The 22,603-nt window shown below is 28.2% G+C and overlaps 1 protein-coding gene across 4 annotated transcripts in view; it reads left to right on the top strand.

Moving 5' to 3' along the window:
• LOC107450051 (acetoacetyl-CoA synthetase) overlaps nt 1-17,876 on the top strand; it is a 148,012-nt gene extending 130,136 nt beyond the window's left edge. For all 4 annotated transcript variants that reach the window (XM_087168291.1, XM_087168285.1, XM_087168287.1 and 1 more), the window contains 6 exons: nt 5,291-5,404; nt 6,590-6,715; nt 7,807-7,876; nt 8,748-8,806; nt 9,783-9,985; nt 15,944-17,876. In XM_087168291.1, coding sequence (XP_087024417.1) covers nt 5,291-5,404; nt 6,590-6,715; nt 7,807-7,876; nt 8,748-8,806; nt 9,783-9,985; nt 15,944-16,081 — 710 coding nt within the window. In that variant the 3' untranslated portion in view covers nt 16,082-17,876. The remainder of the gene's footprint in view (nt 1-5,290; nt 5,405-6,589; nt 6,716-7,806; nt 7,877-8,747; nt 8,807-9,782; nt 9,986-15,943) is intronic.
• Nucleotides 17,877-22,603: the final 4,727 nt, after the last annotated feature.

Below are 22,603 nucleotides of genomic sequence, written 5' to 3' on the forward strand. Positions count from 1 at the left end.
ATTCGTTATAACAGAAATCGATAGAAGTATTAAAATTAATTTAGATTAATTCTTTATTGAAATTAGGACTTGAGTTAGTATATCACAAGAACGTCATAATAAAAGCGTGTATGATCTGCCTCGTGCCATCAGGAGGCTTCATATATTTTCTAACTTTTAAATACAGTAGAGAACCGATTATCCGGAACGATCGGGACTATCGCTATTCCGGATAACTGATTTTTCCGGTTTTCTGAATCGCTACAAAAAGCCGTTTTTTTAGTGTTAAACCCAACTAAAAAACTTTTTTTTGGAAATAATCTTAAAAATAAGAAAAAACGATGAGGTAATACACTAATGATTATTTCTGAAATGATGGCAAGGTAAACATCTTTCAAAAAAGAAAGAAATATCCTAAAATCTTATGAGAAAAAAAATTTTTTTTTTTTAATTGCGGCAAAATTTATCGAATTTCGTTCCAGTTTTTTGGTTTTCCGGTTTTCTGATTTCCGGATAACGGGTTCTGTACTGTATTTTATTTTTAAATTTATATTTAATCCTCTGATGCTTTTATTAATAAAAAAATATGTGGTCTTATAAATTTGTTACACACTGTAATAGGTTGAGCTTTCACCAAAACATTAAACTTGAAACTTTCCTTTTTCATTAATCGTTGGTGAGGTTTTTAAAAAATGCCCAAATAACGGATTTTATTTCTATGATCAGTGACAATTTTTCTCACACAATTTTTAACTTGATTTTGATCTTATAGCTTTCGACATAGTTTAATTTATATGGAGAAAAAAAGCCGTGTGGCTGCAGATCATGCTGCTATACTGTGACTTTCGCTTAATTTATGTGTATTTGTGCATTTTATCAAAAGGAGGCCAAAAGGAAAAAGTCTTTTACCTTAATTTCAATTTTATAATACGCTCGTTTTCTTTTCTCCTTTCTTTTTTTAACTCTTTGTAATGTTCTATAACTTCTTTCGTGATATTGAAAACCAAAAATATGTTGATTCGGAGGACCTTGACCGAAATTGACCATTGACATAGTTTCGCTTTCAAAAATAAATACAATTTTCTCCCGATTTCATTTTTATCCAAGGTGCTTTTTATTACAATTCGACATTTTATAACAATTCATGACCTTGAAATTTATAATAAGTTTCGGAATCAGTCGACGGTGACGACCGACATTCGAGAGGGAAGCATTTGAGTGAGTCACGGAATATCACGGACGATTCCCCGTATCAGTGAATAACGCATTTGGATGCGGACGATTTATTTGTTACACTCTAACACCACTTTCACTTCGCATGAATAAATGTCAGTGATTTGCATAACGATTAGTCCGTAATTTACATATTTGCAGTGCTCTGTTTGTGAATCATTTACGAGTTAGTCTTTCTTTTTAAATACGATTTTGAATAGTTTCATTACAATATCAGTTTCTAAATAATAAAAGAATTAAAAACTACCTTTTTCAAGTAGACGAAAAAAGATATTTTTGTTAGACTTAATCAAAAAAATCTAGAGTTTCGAAGGATACAGTAGCTTTTCGTGCGAAACTAGTTAATTCCAAAAGTGATGCACCCTATGGTGTTCATTTTAGGACTAAGAAAAACTAAATTATTTTTCTTTTTTGGTCTACTTGAAAAATATTTTAAATTTTTTTAAAGCTAATTTTCATTCATATGTTTAATTCTGTGTCTGTTTGTTTATATCGGATATAAGTCAAAATTGTGATTAGTGATACAGTTCACTTGCACTGCTTAAGAAAAACTTGTGATTTGTAATGGTATCAAGCAAAGCACACCACTAGAAAATTAAACAATTTGATTTGCAAAAATTGGTAGTCAAAATTTCGATTGACGATACATTCTATTCGGAAATAAAATGGCGATACAAATTCGTCTTGCGCGGAAGAGGAAACGGATGAAACATTTATTTCCACCCAGCACAGATTTGCCATAAAAATTTGAGCATCCTAGCTAGTCGGAGAATTGTCAAAAGTTTGATGGCGGAAATTTTCCATTGGTGGTAATAGAGCGATGTTCCTAGCAAGATTCGATTGAAACTTGTGTTGCCACCAGACCCAGAGCTCTTAGATTAAATTATAGCGCTCTCGTTGATTGGAATTGCAATTAGCTCTCAATTCAATTTGACGATAAAATATAGATAAACATTCTGCTTGCAGCAGTAAAAGAAATATTTGAAACTTACATTGTCTTAAAGCACGGGACTCATTTTGAGATCTGACAGGTCTCGCTATTGAAAAGTGGCAGAAAATTTGATACCGCAACTATTCCAAAACAAATACGAAAGTAAGTAATAAAAAAGGTATTACACTACAAAAAAAAAAAAAAAAAAAAAAAAAAAAACAGTATAATTTGTCAATGTAATCTATTGAAAACATTTCAGTAGATGCCTGTGGAAATGATATATATTTAAAAGTAGTTGAAAACTTAGTTTACTGCCACCGAAACTGTGTATTTTAAAATTGCAGGTAATATAAATTACAACGTGTAGTTAAAAAGTTATTTGTAGTTTTTTTGCGGTTAAAAAGTGTGTTGCGTGCGTATAACAGAAAGCTTTTTTTTTTAAAAAAAAATTCTAACAGTCACAGATAATTATTATTTCTGCGATATTTTTTCTCTAGTACAAATGGCACAAAATTCAAATCTTGTATGAATTTTTGGGCATCCTACTTAAAATTGTCTTAAACTTTTTAAAACATTTCGATGTAATCAGTACTTTTTCTTACTTGTCGTTCATTATCGAAACTAACTTAAAATCAGCATTTGCAGTGAAAATTGTTATTTTTGTGTCGGACTCACCTGGTTCGAGAAATTTGCCAAAAGAAACAGAAAGTTGTTCCAAGCATTTTCAGCTTTCATTTAATTTATATTATTATAAATAATTCAAAAATTGCAGTTAAATGTTATTATACATTTGTATCCTTTACATTAAAAGTATTTTTTTTGTAAAGAATTGAGCAATGAAAATTTTATATGAAGTTTTTTAAAAACAATGATATTTGCGACCGTAAATTTTGCATCCATTGAATAGAAAAGTACAAACATAGTTTATTTGAGTTAAGTATGAATCATGACACAACATGAATCTTAGTTAAGTGCAATACAACATGAATCATGGCATGAATCATAGTTAAGTATGAATCATGACAAAAAGCGTAATATGTGACAATAAAACGGAGTTTTTAATCAATAATGACTATTTTTACAACCGTTAGGTTTTACTTAATAATTTATTATAAAAGTACTAATTTATCTCAATTTATGTAAATAATATTTAAACAAATAATGAAAATAAAAAGGTATTAAATCATTAATTAAATTAGTAAATTGGTCTAGATAGGAGCGTTATATAACGGATAACCACTCGATTTCCTTTATTATTGGAAGCGAAGAAAAAACATTATAGTAATTTTAACTTATCAATTATAGATGCTAATTGAAAAGTTATAAATTTGAGATTAAAGTTTTGATCAATGCCTTAGTTAAATGAAAAGAATAAATACTAATACTTTTGATATTTTGTGGGAATTTTTTTAAAAATTGTAATTAAATTTGGATTTTGAGAAAAAAAAGTTCCTTTTTTATAATGCAGAATTGCGAGCGTTTTATGAATCAGAAATGAAAAATTATTTTCCTTGAAGTGATGATTATTGGTAAATATGACGGCAAGAAATAGCAAATCAGTACGTGATAGAAATATATTATTATCATAGAATTGATAAACAATGACCCAATAATGATGCTTCTAAATCTATCGAATCATGCACAATAAGTTATTTGTCAATAGTTCCATTTTTTAGAAGAAGCCATTTTTGTTATCATTGGTTTCTTCCGAGAAATTGAATTATCATACCGAATAAAATATTCGCAACCAATGAATTTTTCAATTTTACAACTAACAAATCAAAATGAGGCTCAAAGTAATTTTTAGAATACTCAGAAACATTTTTAAAATAGTTTCGGACATTTTATTATCTTTTTATAAATCAAGTTCAGTGAGTTTTGTAGAACTTTTCCGTTTCTAATAAAAATATGGGGTTTAAAATGCTTTTTAAAAATTTTCTGCCATTAAACAGAAACTTTTTCAAAATAATTTGGAAAATTTTAATATTTTTTTTATATAAATGAGGTTGAAAGTGTTTTATATAATTTTCTGATTCAAATAAAAGTTACTAAATATTTTTTTAAATTTTATTATTTTTATATAATTGGAGTTTAGAAAGTTTTGTAGAATTTTCTGCTGTTAGTCATAAACATTTTCAAAATAATTTGGAAAATTTTATTATTGTGGAATTTTTCGTTCCTAATAAAATTTATTAAATAAATATCGAAGTTTTATTTATTTTTATTTTTTTATATAAATGGGTTTCAGAATGTTTTGCAGAATTTTCTGTTGCTAATAAGAAACATTCTCAAAATAATTTGGATAATTTTATTACTTTTTAAATAAATGGGGTTGAATGTGCTTTGTAAAATTTTCTGTTACCAATAATATTCACACTTAATAATTATTAAAGTTTTATTATTTTTTTGTAAATGGGCTTTAGAATGCTTCGTAGAAACTTCTGCTGTTAATCAGAGGCATTTTCAAAATAATTTGGAAAATTTTATTATTTTTATTAATTTACGGGGCTCTAAGTGTTTTGTAGAATCTTCCAGTGCTTATCAGTGATATTTGAAACAAAACAATTTTGGAAATTTTATAACACAATCAATACCGTTTATGTAAATGGTGTAGGATTTCCCGCTACTGATCAGAAATTTCTACTAAAAAATTTTGGAAGTTTTATTAATTTTTCTATGTAGCGAGTAACATTCCACTGCAACACTTACATTTCCAAAATATTAATGGGAACTGTATTGTTTTTACATAAAAGGGGTTCAATGTGTTTTGAAAATTTTCTGCTTCTAAACAGAAGCATCAATGAAATAAGTATTGAAATCTTATTTTCATACGCTGAAAGGCTTTTCTTTTTACAACCATACCATCAATATCGTTTGGTCACCTTCTTTGAAACAGTCTCGATTTTGCACGGTCCTTATAAGACGTTTCAAAAGATATTATTTGTGGCATCTGAATAGCAGTTTTCATGACTATGAGACTGGGTTGTTGCGGATCTAGATGTCGAAAAGACACAGTCAACAGGCTTCCCCAAATGAGAAAATAGATTGAGATATGGGGATTGTGGGAGCCAACTGTACGAAGCGAAGTTTTAAACCAATCCTTTATTTATTTATATTTCAACTATTTCTATTTGTTTTCATATTTAGGAGCCACTGAAGTTGTTGGTGTTTTTGCTGGATTCGATCTCAACCTTCCAGCTTACAGTGCAGAAATACAGGCTCCCGCTCTTGGTGTGGACATCAAATGCTTCGACGAAGAAGGTAAGGGTCAGAATTTTGCTCCGTTGCAATGGAAATTACTCTGGTTTATTTTTTATTCGTTTCGACATTTTTACTTATGATAATTTCTAGTGAAAAGTTATTGTCTTTGGTCCCAAACTAGCTCAGTATATTTTGAGCTGGGCAGAAAACATTTAATTATACTTTTAAATTTATGCAAATGTTTCTCATCTCTTTGACGATAAAATAAACTCATGGTATTTGTCTCAATAAATTTAAATAAGAATAAATATTTTAGTTTAAATGCAACTCAAAAAATTGTTTCGACAGAAAGGATTTTAATACAAATGCTAAAGTTTTTTGTTAAATTTTGATACATACACTAATTATACTTGATTTTCTTTGTAGTTAACGTGTATTTCTATAATGAAATAGTTACAATAATTAAACTAAAAACAAGCGAAGAGCATTTAAGAGGATAAGAAATTTCTAAAATAATTTAACTAATGCTTATTTTTGTTTTTGATATGATATATGATATGATATATGATATGGTATATGATATGGTATATGATATGGTATATGATATGATATATGATATGATATATGATATGATATATGATATGATATATGATATGATATATGATATATGATATGATATATGATATGATATATGATATGATATATGATATGATATATGATATGATATATGATATGATATATGATATGATATATGATATGATATATGATATGATATATGATATGATATATGATATGATATATGATATGATATATGATATGATATATGATATGATATATGATATGATATATGATATGATATATGATATGATATATGATATGATATATGATATGATATATGATATGATATATGATATGATATATGATATGATACTTATTTATAATTGTAAAAATTTACATAAAAAAATACTAAATGCTTTTTTTTCTTCTTTCATAAACCAAGATTATTTTCTTTTGATACGAATAGCTTCCTTTATGCTTCCTTTCTTTTGATACGGGTTGCTTCAATAAAGGCCATTGTACTTAAAAAAATTCACAAGTTAACAAAAGAAATAAACTTTCAAACAAATTTAATTTATTCTGTTAAAAAAAAGTAACTATTTTTTTTTATCCTGATGTTGCTTATTTTCTAAATCTAGTAGTGAGCTTAAAATATTTATCTGTGCAATTTTCTGTTATCATCTTCAGGTAATGCAGTTATCGGCCAAAAAGGTGAACTCGTCATCTGTGTACCTAATCCAGCTTTCCCAGTTGCATTGTGGAATGACAACAAAGGAAGGAAACTCGAAGAACTTTATCTAACCAAGTATCCCGGTAAGAGAATAAAAATACCTAATTCAAACTAAACATTTTAATAAAACATAACTATCTATTTTGGTAATAGTTTTTCCTTTTTCATTAAGAGAAATTTCGTTAAATTCTACACAAGTCATATCTTGAAGTGATTCATTAGAAAAAAAAATTGCAAAAAGTCCCACACGATTCAAAATTTTCAACTGCAAAATTTTAAAAAGATATCCTTATATTTCGAACTGCATTGTTGTAATTATTATTTAAAGTTTTCTTTTACTATAATTTTACGCGATTTTTTTTCTACATATTTTAAATTTTTACAGCGAGGATATTTGTAATGTTTCATCAACGTTGAAATTAGTTTAAATCTTTTAAATTATATTTTTAGTAAGTAATTTCATGAAGAAATTATTCCACCAAGTTACTCTTACATTTTGGTATAATAATTACCTTTAAGATGATCTCCAAATTATTTTCCCGAGAACTGAATTATTTTTAAATTATCAGGAACTAAATATACTTCGTTTAATATTACATTTAATTTTAATTCAGACGTACGTATAATTTTGTAATATTTATATACTTCTGCGATTATCGATTTATTGCATTTTCTTTGAACTTCTTTTAAATTAATTTATAATAACCGCTCGTTTAATATGCTATTATTTAAAACAAAATATTTTTGTGTAATTTTGTTTTTGTGTAGACATTCTATTAATTTAAAGTAACTGCCTTTTAACATTGACGTCGAAATTAGTTTTTAGCCCGTATTTCAGGTGAATAAAAATCAATAAAGCTAGACAAGCAACAAACTACTTTTAAGCTTTGTTTTTTAATTTCTTTTACTTCCTATTAGTTAAAATTTAAACTATTGCTAGGTACCTGATCCAAAATACATCAGACACCAAAATATTTTGTTTCTACCCATCTATGGAACAGACAAAACTACATACGGTTCCTATACACGGTTTCTAAAAATTACATTAATTTTTTTTAAATGTAATTTAATATTTTAATTATAATAATAATAATAATTAATCAGAAATAATTTTTTTTTGTAAATTTGGATTAATATTGTAGGTTTGAAATAAAATATCTGTTTTATCCTTTAGGTGTTTGGGCCCAAAATGACGAGTGTTGGATAGATCCAAAAACTAAGGGACTCGTTGTTATTGGAAGAAGGTGGGTACATTTATGCATATTCATATTTTTTATAGTTTACACACTACTAACACTTATACACTACTCAAAGTAAATGTAACCTCTTCATCGAAACCTTACTATCGATTCTTTTAAATACAAATAAAACAATTAAAAGCTTAATAATTAAAATGGAAAAAATATGTAAAATGGGTGTCTAGGTTGTCTAGCTACAAGAGACTTATTACAGTGCCATCTGGTTTACAATTTCTTCGTTACGTTCCTATCTTGAAAAGGGTATAAAATTAGGTAAAGAAAAGGGAAATACAAACGCGTAGGACATTTATTTATTACCAAAATAGGCCTAGTGGACATTTCTCTTTTATTGTGACTTAAGTAACTATTATGTGTCCATCTAATGTGCGTCAAAAAAGGTCTAAAAAAGAATAAATTATTCAGTTGGTTAACAGTTTTATTTATAGTGTACTACAATGATTGACGAATTTGTTTACGGCTGCGTTCTTCTACTTGAAATATTGTTTCAAATTTACTGTCACTTTAATAATGAATTAAATGTAATCTGCTTTTTTATTTCTTGCTTTTTTTTAAAAAAATCGCACAATGTTGTACTATAATTTAAACATATTTCAACAAAATATTTAATTATTTATTATTTAATTATTTAATTTAAACAAACTTCTTGACAGTGCAAAAAAGAAGGGAAAAAAAGACATAATTATTATTTATTTAAACAATTTTGTCGGACACATATAAGAAATGATCTTTTAAAATATTAAAAGGGAAAAAGGTTTTAATTGTTGTTTGATTTTTCTTTAAAATAAGCATCTTATTTTTGAAAATTTCTTTATTTTTCATGAAATGAATTTACTTTTAAATTGAATTTCTGTTACAGTGATGACGTACTGAATCCAAATGGAGAGAGATTTGGATGTTCCGATATTTATTACGCAAGTGAGTAAAATACATTATATTTGTGACTATTTTTCAATTAAATAAGCGCCACTTCAACACTCAGCACGCTGATTTTTTTGAAATTCAATTAAGATCAGAATTAGAATTATAAATAAACAGATACAATTGAGTGAGAATGAGTACTAAACTTACATTTAGAAGAAGAAAATCGTTGGCGAAAAATTCCACCGCCCAACGTTAAAAATCTATTACGCACTAAATATGAAAAGTTTAATGGGAATTATAAGTACAGAAGGAAAAAACGTTTTTAAAAAATATCTAAATTTTGTGAAAATTTATACCACCCAATTCAGGAAGAAATGTTAGATGTATTTTTATTTATAGAAGATTAAATTAAACATTCCTGAACTTGCCCTCAATCGAATCATGTAAATATTAGTTTTTATTTTTATTTGAAAAATATAATTGTACTTACATTCTCTCAATTAAACAAAAATTATTACACAATTATCCTAACTACTTTCAGTTTCTATACTTAATATTAAATTTATCATGTTTAGTTGAGAAATTTTAAGAAGTTAAATATAATTTTATGCATGGTTGAAAGTAAGTCCAAAGAACCAGAGACTAAAAAAATATTACTAGTCCGTACTTATTTTCACTGGTCCATTTACGCCTCTTAATTAGTTTTTTTTAAAGTAATAAAATAAATTTAAACGAAAAATTTAAATAGAGAGTTTGTGTAATGTTGCAGATGTAATGGAATATGCCATGTTGCGACAAAAACACAGACCAAAATATAAAACAGAAAATCAAAAAACCAAAACTTTATTTTATTCATTTTTAGTTATATCTAATTTTATTATTCCCTTAGAATTTGTTGAGTTTGTGCTAATTCATGCAATTTGTTATGATTACTTTTTTAATATTATTTTATTTTATTACACCAAAAGGGTTGTGTATAAAACTATTTACTAAAAAGCATTAGAATAATTTGAATGTTTTATATTTCTAGTTCACACCATGGAGGAACTGCAAGACTACATTTGCCTTGGTCAGGACAGCATCGAAGGAGACCAGCGACTAGTGCTGTTCGTAAAGCTGAAGAATCAATTTACGTTTACACCTGAATTTGTTGAAAAAGTTAAGAACCAAGTGTGCACATCACTCACCGATGAACACGTTCCTGCCATAGTTCTCGAAGTTCAGGATATTCCAGTATGAAATATTTCATATATATGCAATTACTATCACAATCATGCGTGTTACACTATCATGCTACATACATTTTTAACTAAAAAACGCTAAATTTATGCATAAAATTATATCTGCATTTATTATAAAAGAAATTTTAAGCATACATTCCCAAATGCGTTCTTAAGCTTAATTGCTACTGATAAAATCCGCTAATTTTATCTGAGTTTTTCGTTTGAAATGCAAACAAAAAGGGAAATATATTTTATTGCTTTCTCTAAAAGTTAAGTGGGTACGAAAACCAAATCAAAGTCATTTCCCCCATAAAATGCGTTACATGTTCGAAATATTTTGGGAAATAGGGAAAGTAGATCTCAAAGAAAAGTTCGTTAAGTAGAAAATTCACTTCGCTATTTGGAAGTCATTTTAGGATTAAATTTCCAAAATGTTTTTGATTCCTCGCAACAAAACAAAAATCGCAAATTAGAGAAATTCGTAAAATGAAAGTTCGTTAAATAGAGGTCCGATGGTATATATATATATATATATATATATATATATATATATATATATATATATATAAATATTAAAAATTTTGTAGTCACTCGTATAGGGAATTCAAGACTTTAAATTCAATATTTAGTTCAGAAGTTTTTAAACATTTTTATGCAATGCTTGACATGGTAACTCCTAAAATCATAATCACAAAGCATAGCGCTAAGGTTGTAAGATGAATTGCACGCTAAGGAAAAAAGTATGGTAGAAAAATCGAGAATTTGTTAAACTTTTGTTCTATGAGAACACCAAAAGCCTCAGTAATTTTTATCGAAGCGATTTCGTAATAAAATATTATTTTGTAATGTGATAAAATTTGGTAATTTTAACATGTTACCTTAGCCTTAGAGTATGTAATAAAAGCTATTCATTCGGTTAAATTTATTTTTCAGTTTTGGATTTTGTACGAAATGTGTGGTAATAAACTAAAAATTTTGAAAATCACAATTTCCGCTAAACTGTATCACACAAACGGAAAAAAATTAAGTAAGAGAATGGTTTAAATACGGTATATTTTGGCTTTATTAACCAGAGTTAGGTTATTTTTTTATTATAAATGTCATTACAATACAGTATGGTAATTTTAACTGAATTTTTTACTCCGTACCAAAATAAATAAAAAAAAAACAATTAAAATAAATAAATAAAATGCAAAATCAGACAAAAAAACCATGAAAAAATAGATACAGTAGGACGATATTAAAACTTCATAATCAACAAAAAACTTTGGCAGGTCATAATCAACTTCTACATGTTGGCGTTTTCTGTATATTCCAAGCTGCTGAAAAAGCTAAAATAACCTGAAATATGTTGTGAGAATTTTCAAAAAGCTAAAGAATAAAATTTTAAAAGAAGATCATAAACAAATCAAGTGGAAAAACTAGTTATAGAAATAAGATGATATGATATGGGGGGGGGGACTTAGTTATAATTCTTTAATAAAGTTTAAACGGAGAATATTAGCAGTCGCAGTGATAACTTAGTTAAAATGTAATATTACTGTTCAAGTGTAAGTTTTGAAGACAGAAATGAACTGTGCTTTAGTTTTAGTAGCAGAATGCGTGCATAATGTTTTAATCCTCATGGAGAAATGTACATAGAGCATTAGATCAAAGCAACGACCTCTTTTTAAGCGTAACTATGCTCTTGTAGTAAGAAATAGATTTCCCATGAGAAAAATATCGGCATTATTATGTGATTGGAATTAAGAATGCTGAAAGAGGATAACGTTAAACTTTTCAGTATTCCAAATTAAAGTTATTCGCATGACTTTCAATGTAAAAAATAGTTCACCCTTAAAAAAATAGGATACACTGAGATAGGGGTGTGCACAACCTTTTTGAGTGAAGGGCCACTTGCACAGCAGGTTGGCTAACGAAGGGCCGCACATGTATTTAGACATGTTAATGACAAATGTAATAATGTTTATTTAAACATTAGCGTTCCATTTTTTTTATTAACAAACTTAGTAATATCAATAACTTAGTAGTGCTCCATTATTAGAATTCATTCAAAAATAAAAAAACTTATAATTTTTTTTTTTTTTGCAAAAAAAAATTGCTATTTTTTTCATATGAACAATAGATTTATCAAAATAAATAAACATTGAAGAAAAGAAATATTTTTTTTTATCATATCATGCAATATGAAAACTCATTTTAGAATTAAATTCTAATAAATTAAAAAAAGAACTGCAATGCCCACAGAATGAAAGTAGGATAAAGTTTAGTCGTAATTAAGTAATATAAATTCAAATTAAATATTTTAATTGAAGAAAATTTATAGGTTTTAAACAAAAGCCTAAAATAAAAACAAAACTGTGATAGTTCAAAATAAAATTCAATGCTTATTTTGTAATGTACTTTATTATTTTATTTTATTAATTATTAGATTTTTTATATCGTAAACATTTTCCTTTTTTTTTATCGAAAAAGATCACTTAAGCAACAAAAAATTGAAATCTAAACTACTAACAGTGAGCAGTTTAAAAATTCACGTTTTCCGCCATTTTATGAATTTCTCAAGTTGCAATAACATTGCATTTAAATTAGGGAGGGATGTAAAGAGTATTTGGCCCTTCTGTGAAAAATTCAGTTGGTTGAATGATCAGTCAAATATTTGACAGAATATTTTTTAGAAATGCATTTTTCTAAGTTTTTTTTATTTTTGAATTTTTATAGATATTACTTTTTTTTTTTTCAAATTATAATCAGACAAGTCAATTTTGTCATTTTTTCGATACTTTGAGAATTGAGAAGGATCCATTTTTTGCAGTTTTTATTATAACCCAGCATTTTAACAGAACGTCTCATACTATTAATTTATTATCACTCTTTCCCTGTACTGTAATATAAATAACCAGTAACATAGAAAAGTGTGATTTTCAGCATTAAAGTTTTGTTTCAGGAACTAAGAAACATTTGTTTTTACTGTTTTTTTTTTAGGCATTTTTATTATGACTCAGCATTTTTTTAAAAATAAAGTTACAAATAAAAAAAATTTTTATAGCAATTTTTTTTCTTCTAAAATTATGGCAATGAGAAAAATTTAAATTGAGATTTTCGGCATAAGATTTTCACTTAAAAAATTAAGAACATTTTTTCTATCTTTTTTTATTTTCTTTAAATAAAAAAAAAACTTTTTTTAGACGTTTTCGTTATAACGCAGTAATTTTTAATAGCATTTCTGTTGACTTAATTCTTTTTTCTTGGCTTTTTCTGGTAATTGAAAAATTGAGATGTTCAGCTTTTAAAAAAAATTTCAAAAATTAAGATTGATTTTTATGTTCTCTGTTTCGCTTTTCGACATTTTCAAAAACGTTCTTGATTAGCCTTATTTTTTAGAGTTAATTAACGTTTTTCCAGGAAATATTATTCTGAGCATTGAAATTTTAGTGTTGCTATACTGCTAAAAGATTTTGCTATTTGGCCCCAAGTGAACGGTGTTCAATAGATTTTTTCTTCTTCTTTTTGCCGAATATTTGGTTTTTGATCAAACACAATTCATTACCACATTCGACCAAATCATATTCGTTGCGGAAATAAAAAAGAAGGAAAAATAACTAGGATTTACGATAAAACTGTACGGTAATACCGTATCAAAAAGTGATTATTTAATTGCGTGATTAACAATCACGTGTCGTAATAACATCATAGTTAAATAACGGGATCGTCAAAATCACGAGGAAAAGTATAGAAATAATTAGGAAAAAATATATTTATGCTGAACTCAGCACAAATAAAGCGCGTCAAATGCATGATTTAAAATTTGCATGTCATAGCAGAATAATTGGAATTTTTTATGATATGTAGGAACGTATAGCAATAACTGCCGAGAAAAATTTTTGAAGAAAAAGAAAGAATTGCAAAAAAAAGATAGAAAATCACTTAGATTTAAGATGAAATCGTCACAAATAAAGTGCCCAAAAAGTGATTATTTAAATTTGCGATCTGAAACTCGCGTCGTTATAAAAATTCGGAATTTTTAAAATCTCGTAGAAAAAGCGGAAATAACTGTTAAAAAAAAATCACTTATATTTACAATAAATTCGGCTTCAAGAAAGCGCGTTAAACGTACATTTACTAAAGAATCTGTTAAAATTGATTGTGTCAAAACGTGATGACTTTAAAGTGCGATTAAAAATTGCCATTTTTTAAAAAAATTCTTATTGTGTTTAGAAACTCTCGCGGGCCGCACTTCAGTAGTCGAAGGGCCGCATTTGGCCCGCGGGCCGCAGGTTGTGCACCCCTACACTGAGATAAAAAATAGGTCAAAACTACCCAAATATGCTCAAATTTACAACTTTTCTGACTCTATAGGAATACTAAAAAACCCGGTACTTTTTATCGAAGAGCTTCGGTAGTGAAGTTTGGTAAAATTAACAATAAAATATGGTTTTGAGCAGGGCATAAAAACAATTTAATTTATTTTTAAGTTTTGTTTTCATTACTAAATGTGCAGTGATAAGAACTATAATTTTGAAGATCAGAATTTCCGATAGGCCGTTAACATATGAACAGAAAAATGACCAATTAAATGGTTCAAATACCATATATTTTGGTTTCATTACTACAATTTCGTTTTTTTCTTTTCATAATTGTCTTTACCATACAGTACGGTAATTTTACCAGAATTTTCTTTCTCCTTGTAAAATGAACAATTAGAAATCGAGCCAAAGCAGCCAATATTTTATGAACTTGTTTTTCCCTCAAATAATATTTTTGTCCTCATGAAATAGTTTTTATCATAACAATTCTAGGAAGAATAGGGCAGTTTTTTGACCGTATATTTAGCTTACTCTATTTTAAAAACCATGACCATTTTCGGATTTTTAGAAACTTGCCTTTGTAATTTGGTTTTTGTCAGTAGAAACGATTCTTATTTTTATCCTTTGATAGCTCCGTTAAAGGTTTTCAAAAATATTGCACATAACATTAAACACATTAACATGTGGCTTAAACTCATTTCTAGGGCTATTGTGGCGTTACTTGTACGGGATTGATACATTTTTTTTTATTTTATTAACCATTGTTGAACAACCGACCCAATTTTTTTGGGTTTACGACAACTAATGTTCAACTCCGCAGCCTTGTAATTTTGAACCCTATCCGGAAGACAAGGGAACTCCTGGATCAAGTATTGGGAGAATTCTGCCTTCGTGGAGGACTTTTTGTTGGAACTAAAACGAATTTGCATTGCATGGAGTGGAAGACCACGAGACCTCCCACGGTTAGTCTGATGGCAAGGGGACTCTAACCCATAATCAGTCTACCACTGAGGATATTTCACGTCCGCACTGTGGTCGGTGAAAGCCGGATGCGGAATTCGTATCTACCAGCCATCGCCGGGATCGAACACCGGTTCACCTCATTGGAAGGCGAACGCTCTATCCCCTGAGCCATCGCGGCTCTTGATACATTTTGTTTTTATGACCGCCGTTGAACAGCTGACCCAATTTTTGGGTTTACAACTACTAATGTTCAACGCCGTAGTCTTGTAATTTTGAACCAATCCAGAAGACAAGGAAACTCCTGGATCAGTACCCCCAGAGGTTTTGATTTGTTATGGGAACATGGAGGACTTTGAGACTCGACAGATTTAACGTGCATCAGTCACCATTTACCACACGGGGAGTCTTCGGCCGGCAAGGATCGAACCCACGACCTCTTGGACATGTTGATACATTTTTGACAAAAATCGTCGACAGCTAATTTTAAAAACGGATATGGATACATTAACAGTTAACATAATAGTTAAAAAAGTGGTCGAATTTCGCCTGATTTTATAATGAAATTTAGGACTATTTCAATATTTTTTTATTCTAACTCTTTTATTTCCTAGGAGCCATTGTGAACCCATTTGTTTTGTGTGTACTTTACAAAAATCTTACCTCGTCTCAAATAAGAATTCTTTTTCTTTTCTTTTCAGTATAATTTGAATGGGAAAAAGATGGAGCGCCTTCTGAAGAAAATAGTGATGACGAATGAAATACCCGAAACGTCGAATATCAAAAATCCAGAGTGTTTGCCAGCATACTTAAACATTCCAGAACTTCAAGGTTATTGATCTCAGCCACGTGACCAACGTTAATTCAAAAAGGAAGAAAGATGTCTTCACATGTGAATTTTTAATTTGTAGCAATATTTTAACATTATTTCTCGACAGAGTCATTCTTAATAAAGCAGACATTTCTATAGCTCTCTTACAATTTAATAAATTTCGAACAATTCATAATCGTATACAGAATGTTGCGTAATCACCTCCATTTTATATCCGTTGTCAAACATAAAGAAGCAAAATATAGACATTTGGCATTTCAAAACTGTATTTAAAAAAAAAAAGAAGACGAAAACGCTATCAAAATCTGCCGAATTAGTGTGGAGGTTTAGAAACACTAAAATCCTTTTGACTGCCCGAAGAATAAGCAAGGAGCTGAAAAGAAATTGTAAGCGCCTTTGACTTTCATCCTGCAATAAAGCAAGTTTTGAGCTTTAAGGTTTCGTTACTTTTTGTAAATCTTTTTTTAATTTTTTTTATCTTAGCTTCAATATTAAGTTGCGATCCTCAATGTATGCATTTTTTATTTAATTTTTGGCAAAGATTCTAGAAATATCTATTAAGGACAGTCGTAACAAGACACCCTGTAATATTAGAAATTTTCTCGCACAATAATTTATTTATTATTACGTAAGAAAAGAATGTTTTCAAGATGTGTAAGTCAATAATATGTAAACGTGCATATGTTTAATTTGAATCAACTATATCGCCGGACATCGCAATCGTTTTTAGGAATTTCGAAGCTATACTATTAAATCGTTCATGATAATTTTTTCCTTTAAAACAAGGTAATATTGGAATTATTATGGCATACTATTTCCTACTGTTTTGGTACTTGGAAATTTTAAGGCATTGAATGATCATAAGAGAAATTTAAATATAAACATTAAAATTTAACTGAGTGCTTCTTGATTTAAGATAAACAGTATAATGTTGCCATAACTGGAAGGATAAAATACTTTATTAGTTCAAAAAGAGAAAGTTTTTTTTAAAAAAATTCTGCTTGGTAATGGCATTATTATGTGTCTGTGTTTTTCACTAGTTAATAGCGTGTTAATTTATATAAAATTGAAGAAAAAAAACCTTTTTTTTTTTGAAATTTGAAAACAATATTAAGTTTCGAACATTCAAACTAATACTATATATAAAAAGTTTATTCATATTAAATTTTCAATTTTTCTACAAGTTTTGTGTAAATACCGATAAGTCGGTTTTTCTTACTGCATGATTTTTTTTGTACTTTACCCACCATGTGATGTTCAGTTTTTTGTATATATGCGTTCTATGTGTTTATATGTACAAGTTACTATTATTTGAATGGATTTTAAATGTACTTTATACTTTAATTTCCAACTGCATAAATATTTTGATATTGAACAAAGTTTTGAATAATCTACCAACTTACGAATTTTTTTCTCTGGATTTTAAATATTTTTAAACTGAATAATGTCATCAACTCATTCTTTCCATTATGAATGACTGTTAGCTCATGTTTTGAATGCGAAACGTACTTAATATTAGTTTTTTTTACTGTGATAAAACAAAACATATTTTTTACAATTTCTTTAACCATGAAGAGAATAATTTTGAAATAAATGTAGGTACTACATAAAATATTTTTTTAAACAGCAGTTGTAAAAGTTTTATCATTTTAATCAATTCGTGTATACAGAACTTGTCTAACACCAAAATTACTTGTCATATTTTGTTTGAAAATCTATGCAACTCAATCTTGCTCTTGTAATACATGTATTTTTTCAACAGTTTTGAAAAATAACAATAAATAAATGTTGATGTATTAAAATTGTGGTGTCTATTTATTTTATAAACTTTTGTAAAAAACACACTTCTATTTTTTAGTTAGCCTAATACAGCTTGCGCATAAAGAAATTATAATATAACAAATAAATTACTATGAAACCTCTAACTGCGTTTTAAAAGTTTATTGTTGTTAATTTTTTGTTGAAAAAGACTTGATAAAGAACTTATCACAGCATAGCCTTCATTTCAACAAAAAATAAGTTACCTGTTTTCACTATGATTGCTGATTATTTTTTACTGATCACACTTTTGCTGATTATTTTTTAAGACTTGTTGAATATCAAGTCAAATTAGACTCATTTTTGTTTCCTTTAAAAAAAATGAGTTTTAAGACTATATCAACATACAGATTGTAGAGTTAAATATCTTGTACTGGTATACAGTTTTACAACATCTCATGCAAAGCTACTACAAAATACATAAGTTCTTAAAAGAATTAAAAAAATTAAAGTATCTTCTTTTTTTTTTAAATCAAAAATAGTAATTTTTTTACGGCTTTATGTTCAAACTAACTCCTATCTACGGATGTTATTTTTATTTTTATTAATTTTATTATGATTAATTGTTTGCATTAATATTTTGAATTCTTTTCTTAATTCCTATCTACGCTATTTACACTCTCAGAAAAACAGTTTCAACGTTGAAATTAAAATACGGTTAAAATATGTTTCAACCTTAATAAGGTTATACCACGTTTCGTCTTAAGATGTATAAAAGAATTGTATAATCGAGCTGGAAAAAAATTGATTTCTTTTTAAATGAAAGATGGACCCAGTTTAGTTTACTTGTATTTAATTAAGAATAAATTGGGCATAAACCTTCTGCAAACTAATGAAAGAAGAAAGTTTCAAAATTATTAAACACAGGTTATAAATGTTCAATATGCCCCTCCCCCCCTCCTGCTGCCTTCAAGCGCATAAGTATCATTATTACTAAATAAACATAAATAAGCGCATAAGTAATAAACGACTACGGTGTTTACATAAACACCGCATTAGTTTTCGTTACTTCAAATATCATCGCCCAATCAACTAATTGGAATAAAACTTCGGAACAACTGCGTAAATTCAGTATGTAGATTCATATCCAATATATATTTCGTGAAATAGATATTAATTAAATTAGGTCTATCTTTGCAATAACCCCGTACAATAATACAGTTTAATTAAGTCTCATATTACGGCTGCAGTACATTTATATGATATTAATATTCAATGTGATTCAAAATTTCTAGCAGAGTTTCGTACAATTTAATTTAATTCACTCATTAACTTACATCTAAAAGTGAAGTAAATTTTTTACTAACACTGAGAGTTCAGTATAAATTAGAATTTTCCGTACTAATGTTAAATCTGCCTTACTCTATGGATCAGAAAAATGACAGTGTTATAAAACTAACACGAAAAGACTTTAAATACTTATTAACAACAATTTAAGAAAAATCTTGAGAACAAAATGGTTTTCACAAAAATAAGTAAGGCAGACACCTCTAGAACGGCAAGAGAGAAACCAATTGCGCCGGAAATTGAAAAATGGAAATGAATGGGTTGTGTTCTGCGCAAACCTGAGAATTTTTAATTAAAACAAGTTATTAATCGGAACTTTTAGGGCAGGAATAGGTAAACTTTTTTGGTCAAGGGCCAAAATTCAACAACAAAAAAGTTGGATGTGCTAGGTAAAAACTTCAACAACAACAAAAAAAAACGATACCAAGTTTTACTTTAAATATTTAAGGAAATGAATGAAATTTAATTTTTAAAAGTTCTTCATATTGAGGTTCGAAGTAAGATGCACTTATTTTAAGGAACGTGACTAAATGCTTGTCTGTTAGTCTACTTCTGAAGTGATTTTTTCTAAGGTTCATAGTTGAAAGCACCTGTTCACATATATAAGATGAAGCAAACATAGCACTGATTTTCTGAGCATGAGACATGAAATTTGGGAAACTAGCCCTTGGTAATGATTTGTAAAACTAAAACTTTGGCATATTTCGAAACAGCTGCTTCAGATGATTGTTAGATTGCAACTCAATAAATTCAAGCTGCAAATCCTACCTCACTGTTTCATAATTTACGTTGAAATGCATGGTAAAAATATCTAATTCTGTTTGAATGGCACTGAAATCTAGAAATCCGCGTTCAAACTCAAAATTGAGTTTTTTTCGTACCATCTTCATAAATCTCAAGCTTTTCCTTACTCGCCACTGATCGACAAGTTAAAATTCTATCCGAGGGCCGGATAAAACCTTTCGGCTGGCCACAGTTGACCCGCGGGTCGTAGTCTGCCCATCCCTGCCTTAGGGCAATAGAAAGAGAAGAAGACCTAAAAATCCTTGGAGAAAGGCGATTATAAATGAATTGCAAGCAATATAGGCAAGGCATGAAAAGAGGCTAAACAATCGAGTGAGATGGAGAGCCATGACAGACATCCTCTGCTCTGATTTGGAGTGAAAAGGAATATGTTTGTATGTTTAAAGATATCATCGTAAATAGCGTTTCCATAAACTCGTAAAGGTACAGAAAGATAAAATTATTTTCTAGGATAATCGGAAGCAAGATTTTTTTAACAAAGGATGATTTGGAGCTCTACTTAAATAAATGTTTACAGTAAAAAAAAATTTAAAAGCTCACCAAAATAAAAGTAAACAATTTTTATGCTGACATTTGGTTTAATAATCGACGTACACAAAAATTCGACTTTGTTCTATTCATGCTTATGGCATGTGGCTATTTGAAAGAAGAAAAAAATAATTATTATAATTTATTTATTTATTTGGATCAAAATGAAGATACACGTGACTTATCCTCAAATTTATCTACAAAGCACTAATGGACAGAAACAGTACAGGATTTCACTCTGAACTCAAGAGCAAAAGACTGGTGCGTAGAAATAGCAAGTGTTTTCTCTTTGAATTTAATAGCCAGAGCAAATAAATCATTCATATCATTCAAGGAAATTTCATTCACGACTAAATTTAATCAGCATAAGGTTATTCAGAATGATTATTCATATGCAAATTTAGTCATTTTTCACCATTCATTATGTAAATTTTACGCATGCATATTTATGAATAGTGATTGATGAATAAATTCATTAGTTTTGACTAATTTTTCTGAATAAATTCTTCAATAATCTATGGAAAAATTTTCAATAACCAAAGGAAAATGCAAATATTAAGTAATTTTTCCTTAAATTATCATCAAATATATCTACAAAGCACTGATGGACAGAAATAGCACATGATTTCACTTTGAACTCACGAGCAAATGACTACAGCATAGAAATAACAAGTGTTTACTCTTTAAATTTGATAGCCAGAGGCAAATAAATCATTCATATCATTCAAGGAAATTTAATTCATGACTAAATTTAGTCAGCATAAGTTCATTCAGAATGATTATTCATATGCAAATTTAGTCATTTTTCACCATTCATTACGCAAATTTGTGCATATTTATGAATAGTGATTGATGAATAAATTCAATAGTTTTAACTAATTTTTCTGAATTAATTTTTCAATAGCCTAAGAAAAATGCAAGTATGTCATTTTTTCTTTAAATTTACGCACCTATTAGAGAAATCGATTACAAATGTAATTTATTATAAATAATATTGACATAGTAATCAACTAATTGTAATCATGATTGCACGTAATCACAGTAACAAATAATCATAATTTCCCGTTTCAAGCGGCTATTATTGTTTGTAATCATAACAAAAATATGATTATAGATAATTGGTATCGCAATCATTCAAAGCCTTTAATTACGATCAATCATGACTACTTGTAATCACAAAATACGATTAAAAAAACTACTTCGAAATTCTTAGTAATCATATTCTAACAAGCACAAGTAATCTTAACTACACGTAAGTAAATATAATAGATGATTACAGCGCACGGGTAAATGTAATCATAATTTCAAGTAGGCTTGATTACATCACTGGCCAGATTGTAGGTAATTGATTATTTTTTTTATCGCAATCCTTAAATTGTATATCTAGATTAGTTCTATTGTTTGGTTTATTAAATGAAAATTTATAAGCATTTTATTACAAGCAAACATAAGAATACACTGTTCGTTTATGAATACTTATTATATCTATGTACGTATGGAGGTACTCGTTTTATGTACGTACGGTGGGTAAGTTCTATATTCTTGCATGCATACACTCATTGCCCTACATTGTATAAACATACGTACTTAAATTGTATGTATACATACGTACGTAATTTATATGTACACAGATGAATACGTCTTATACGTAAGTCTAAAAAATTATGAATAATTTATTCATTATTCAAAATATGTCAAACTAAAGAATAAATTTTTACTCATTATTCACGAAGATTTTAGAATTATTATTCACTAGTCTAAATGACAAATGTCCGACTCTGTGACTAGCAAATGGCTGTCTTACAAAAGCAACACTTGATTCTGATGTACACATGATGCAAATAAATGTTTGAAAAATAACATCTTCTATGAGCAGACTTTCTATGTCTCGCCTATTTGAACCTTTTTGTTTTGTAATACTTAAAGAAGCATTACAATTATAGTATATTATACATCCGAGCTAGTTTTTGTTACTTTACCTCAGCTATTCTTGTCACTGTATTTGTTTCAGTACTTTTTCACAGCAACCAAACTTTCACATTTACTTTTTGATCCACTTTTGTAATGTATCAATGTCTGAAAGGTAATTATC

Source organism: Parasteatoda tepidariorum, chromosome 1 (genome assembly GCF_982258835.1).
Source record: "Parasteatoda tepidariorum strain Cologne lab strain chromosome 1, Ptep-v5.0, whole genome shotgun sequence".
NCBI classification, from domain to species: domain Eukaryota; kingdom Metazoa; phylum Arthropoda; class Arachnida; order Araneae; family Theridiidae; genus Parasteatoda; species Parasteatoda tepidariorum.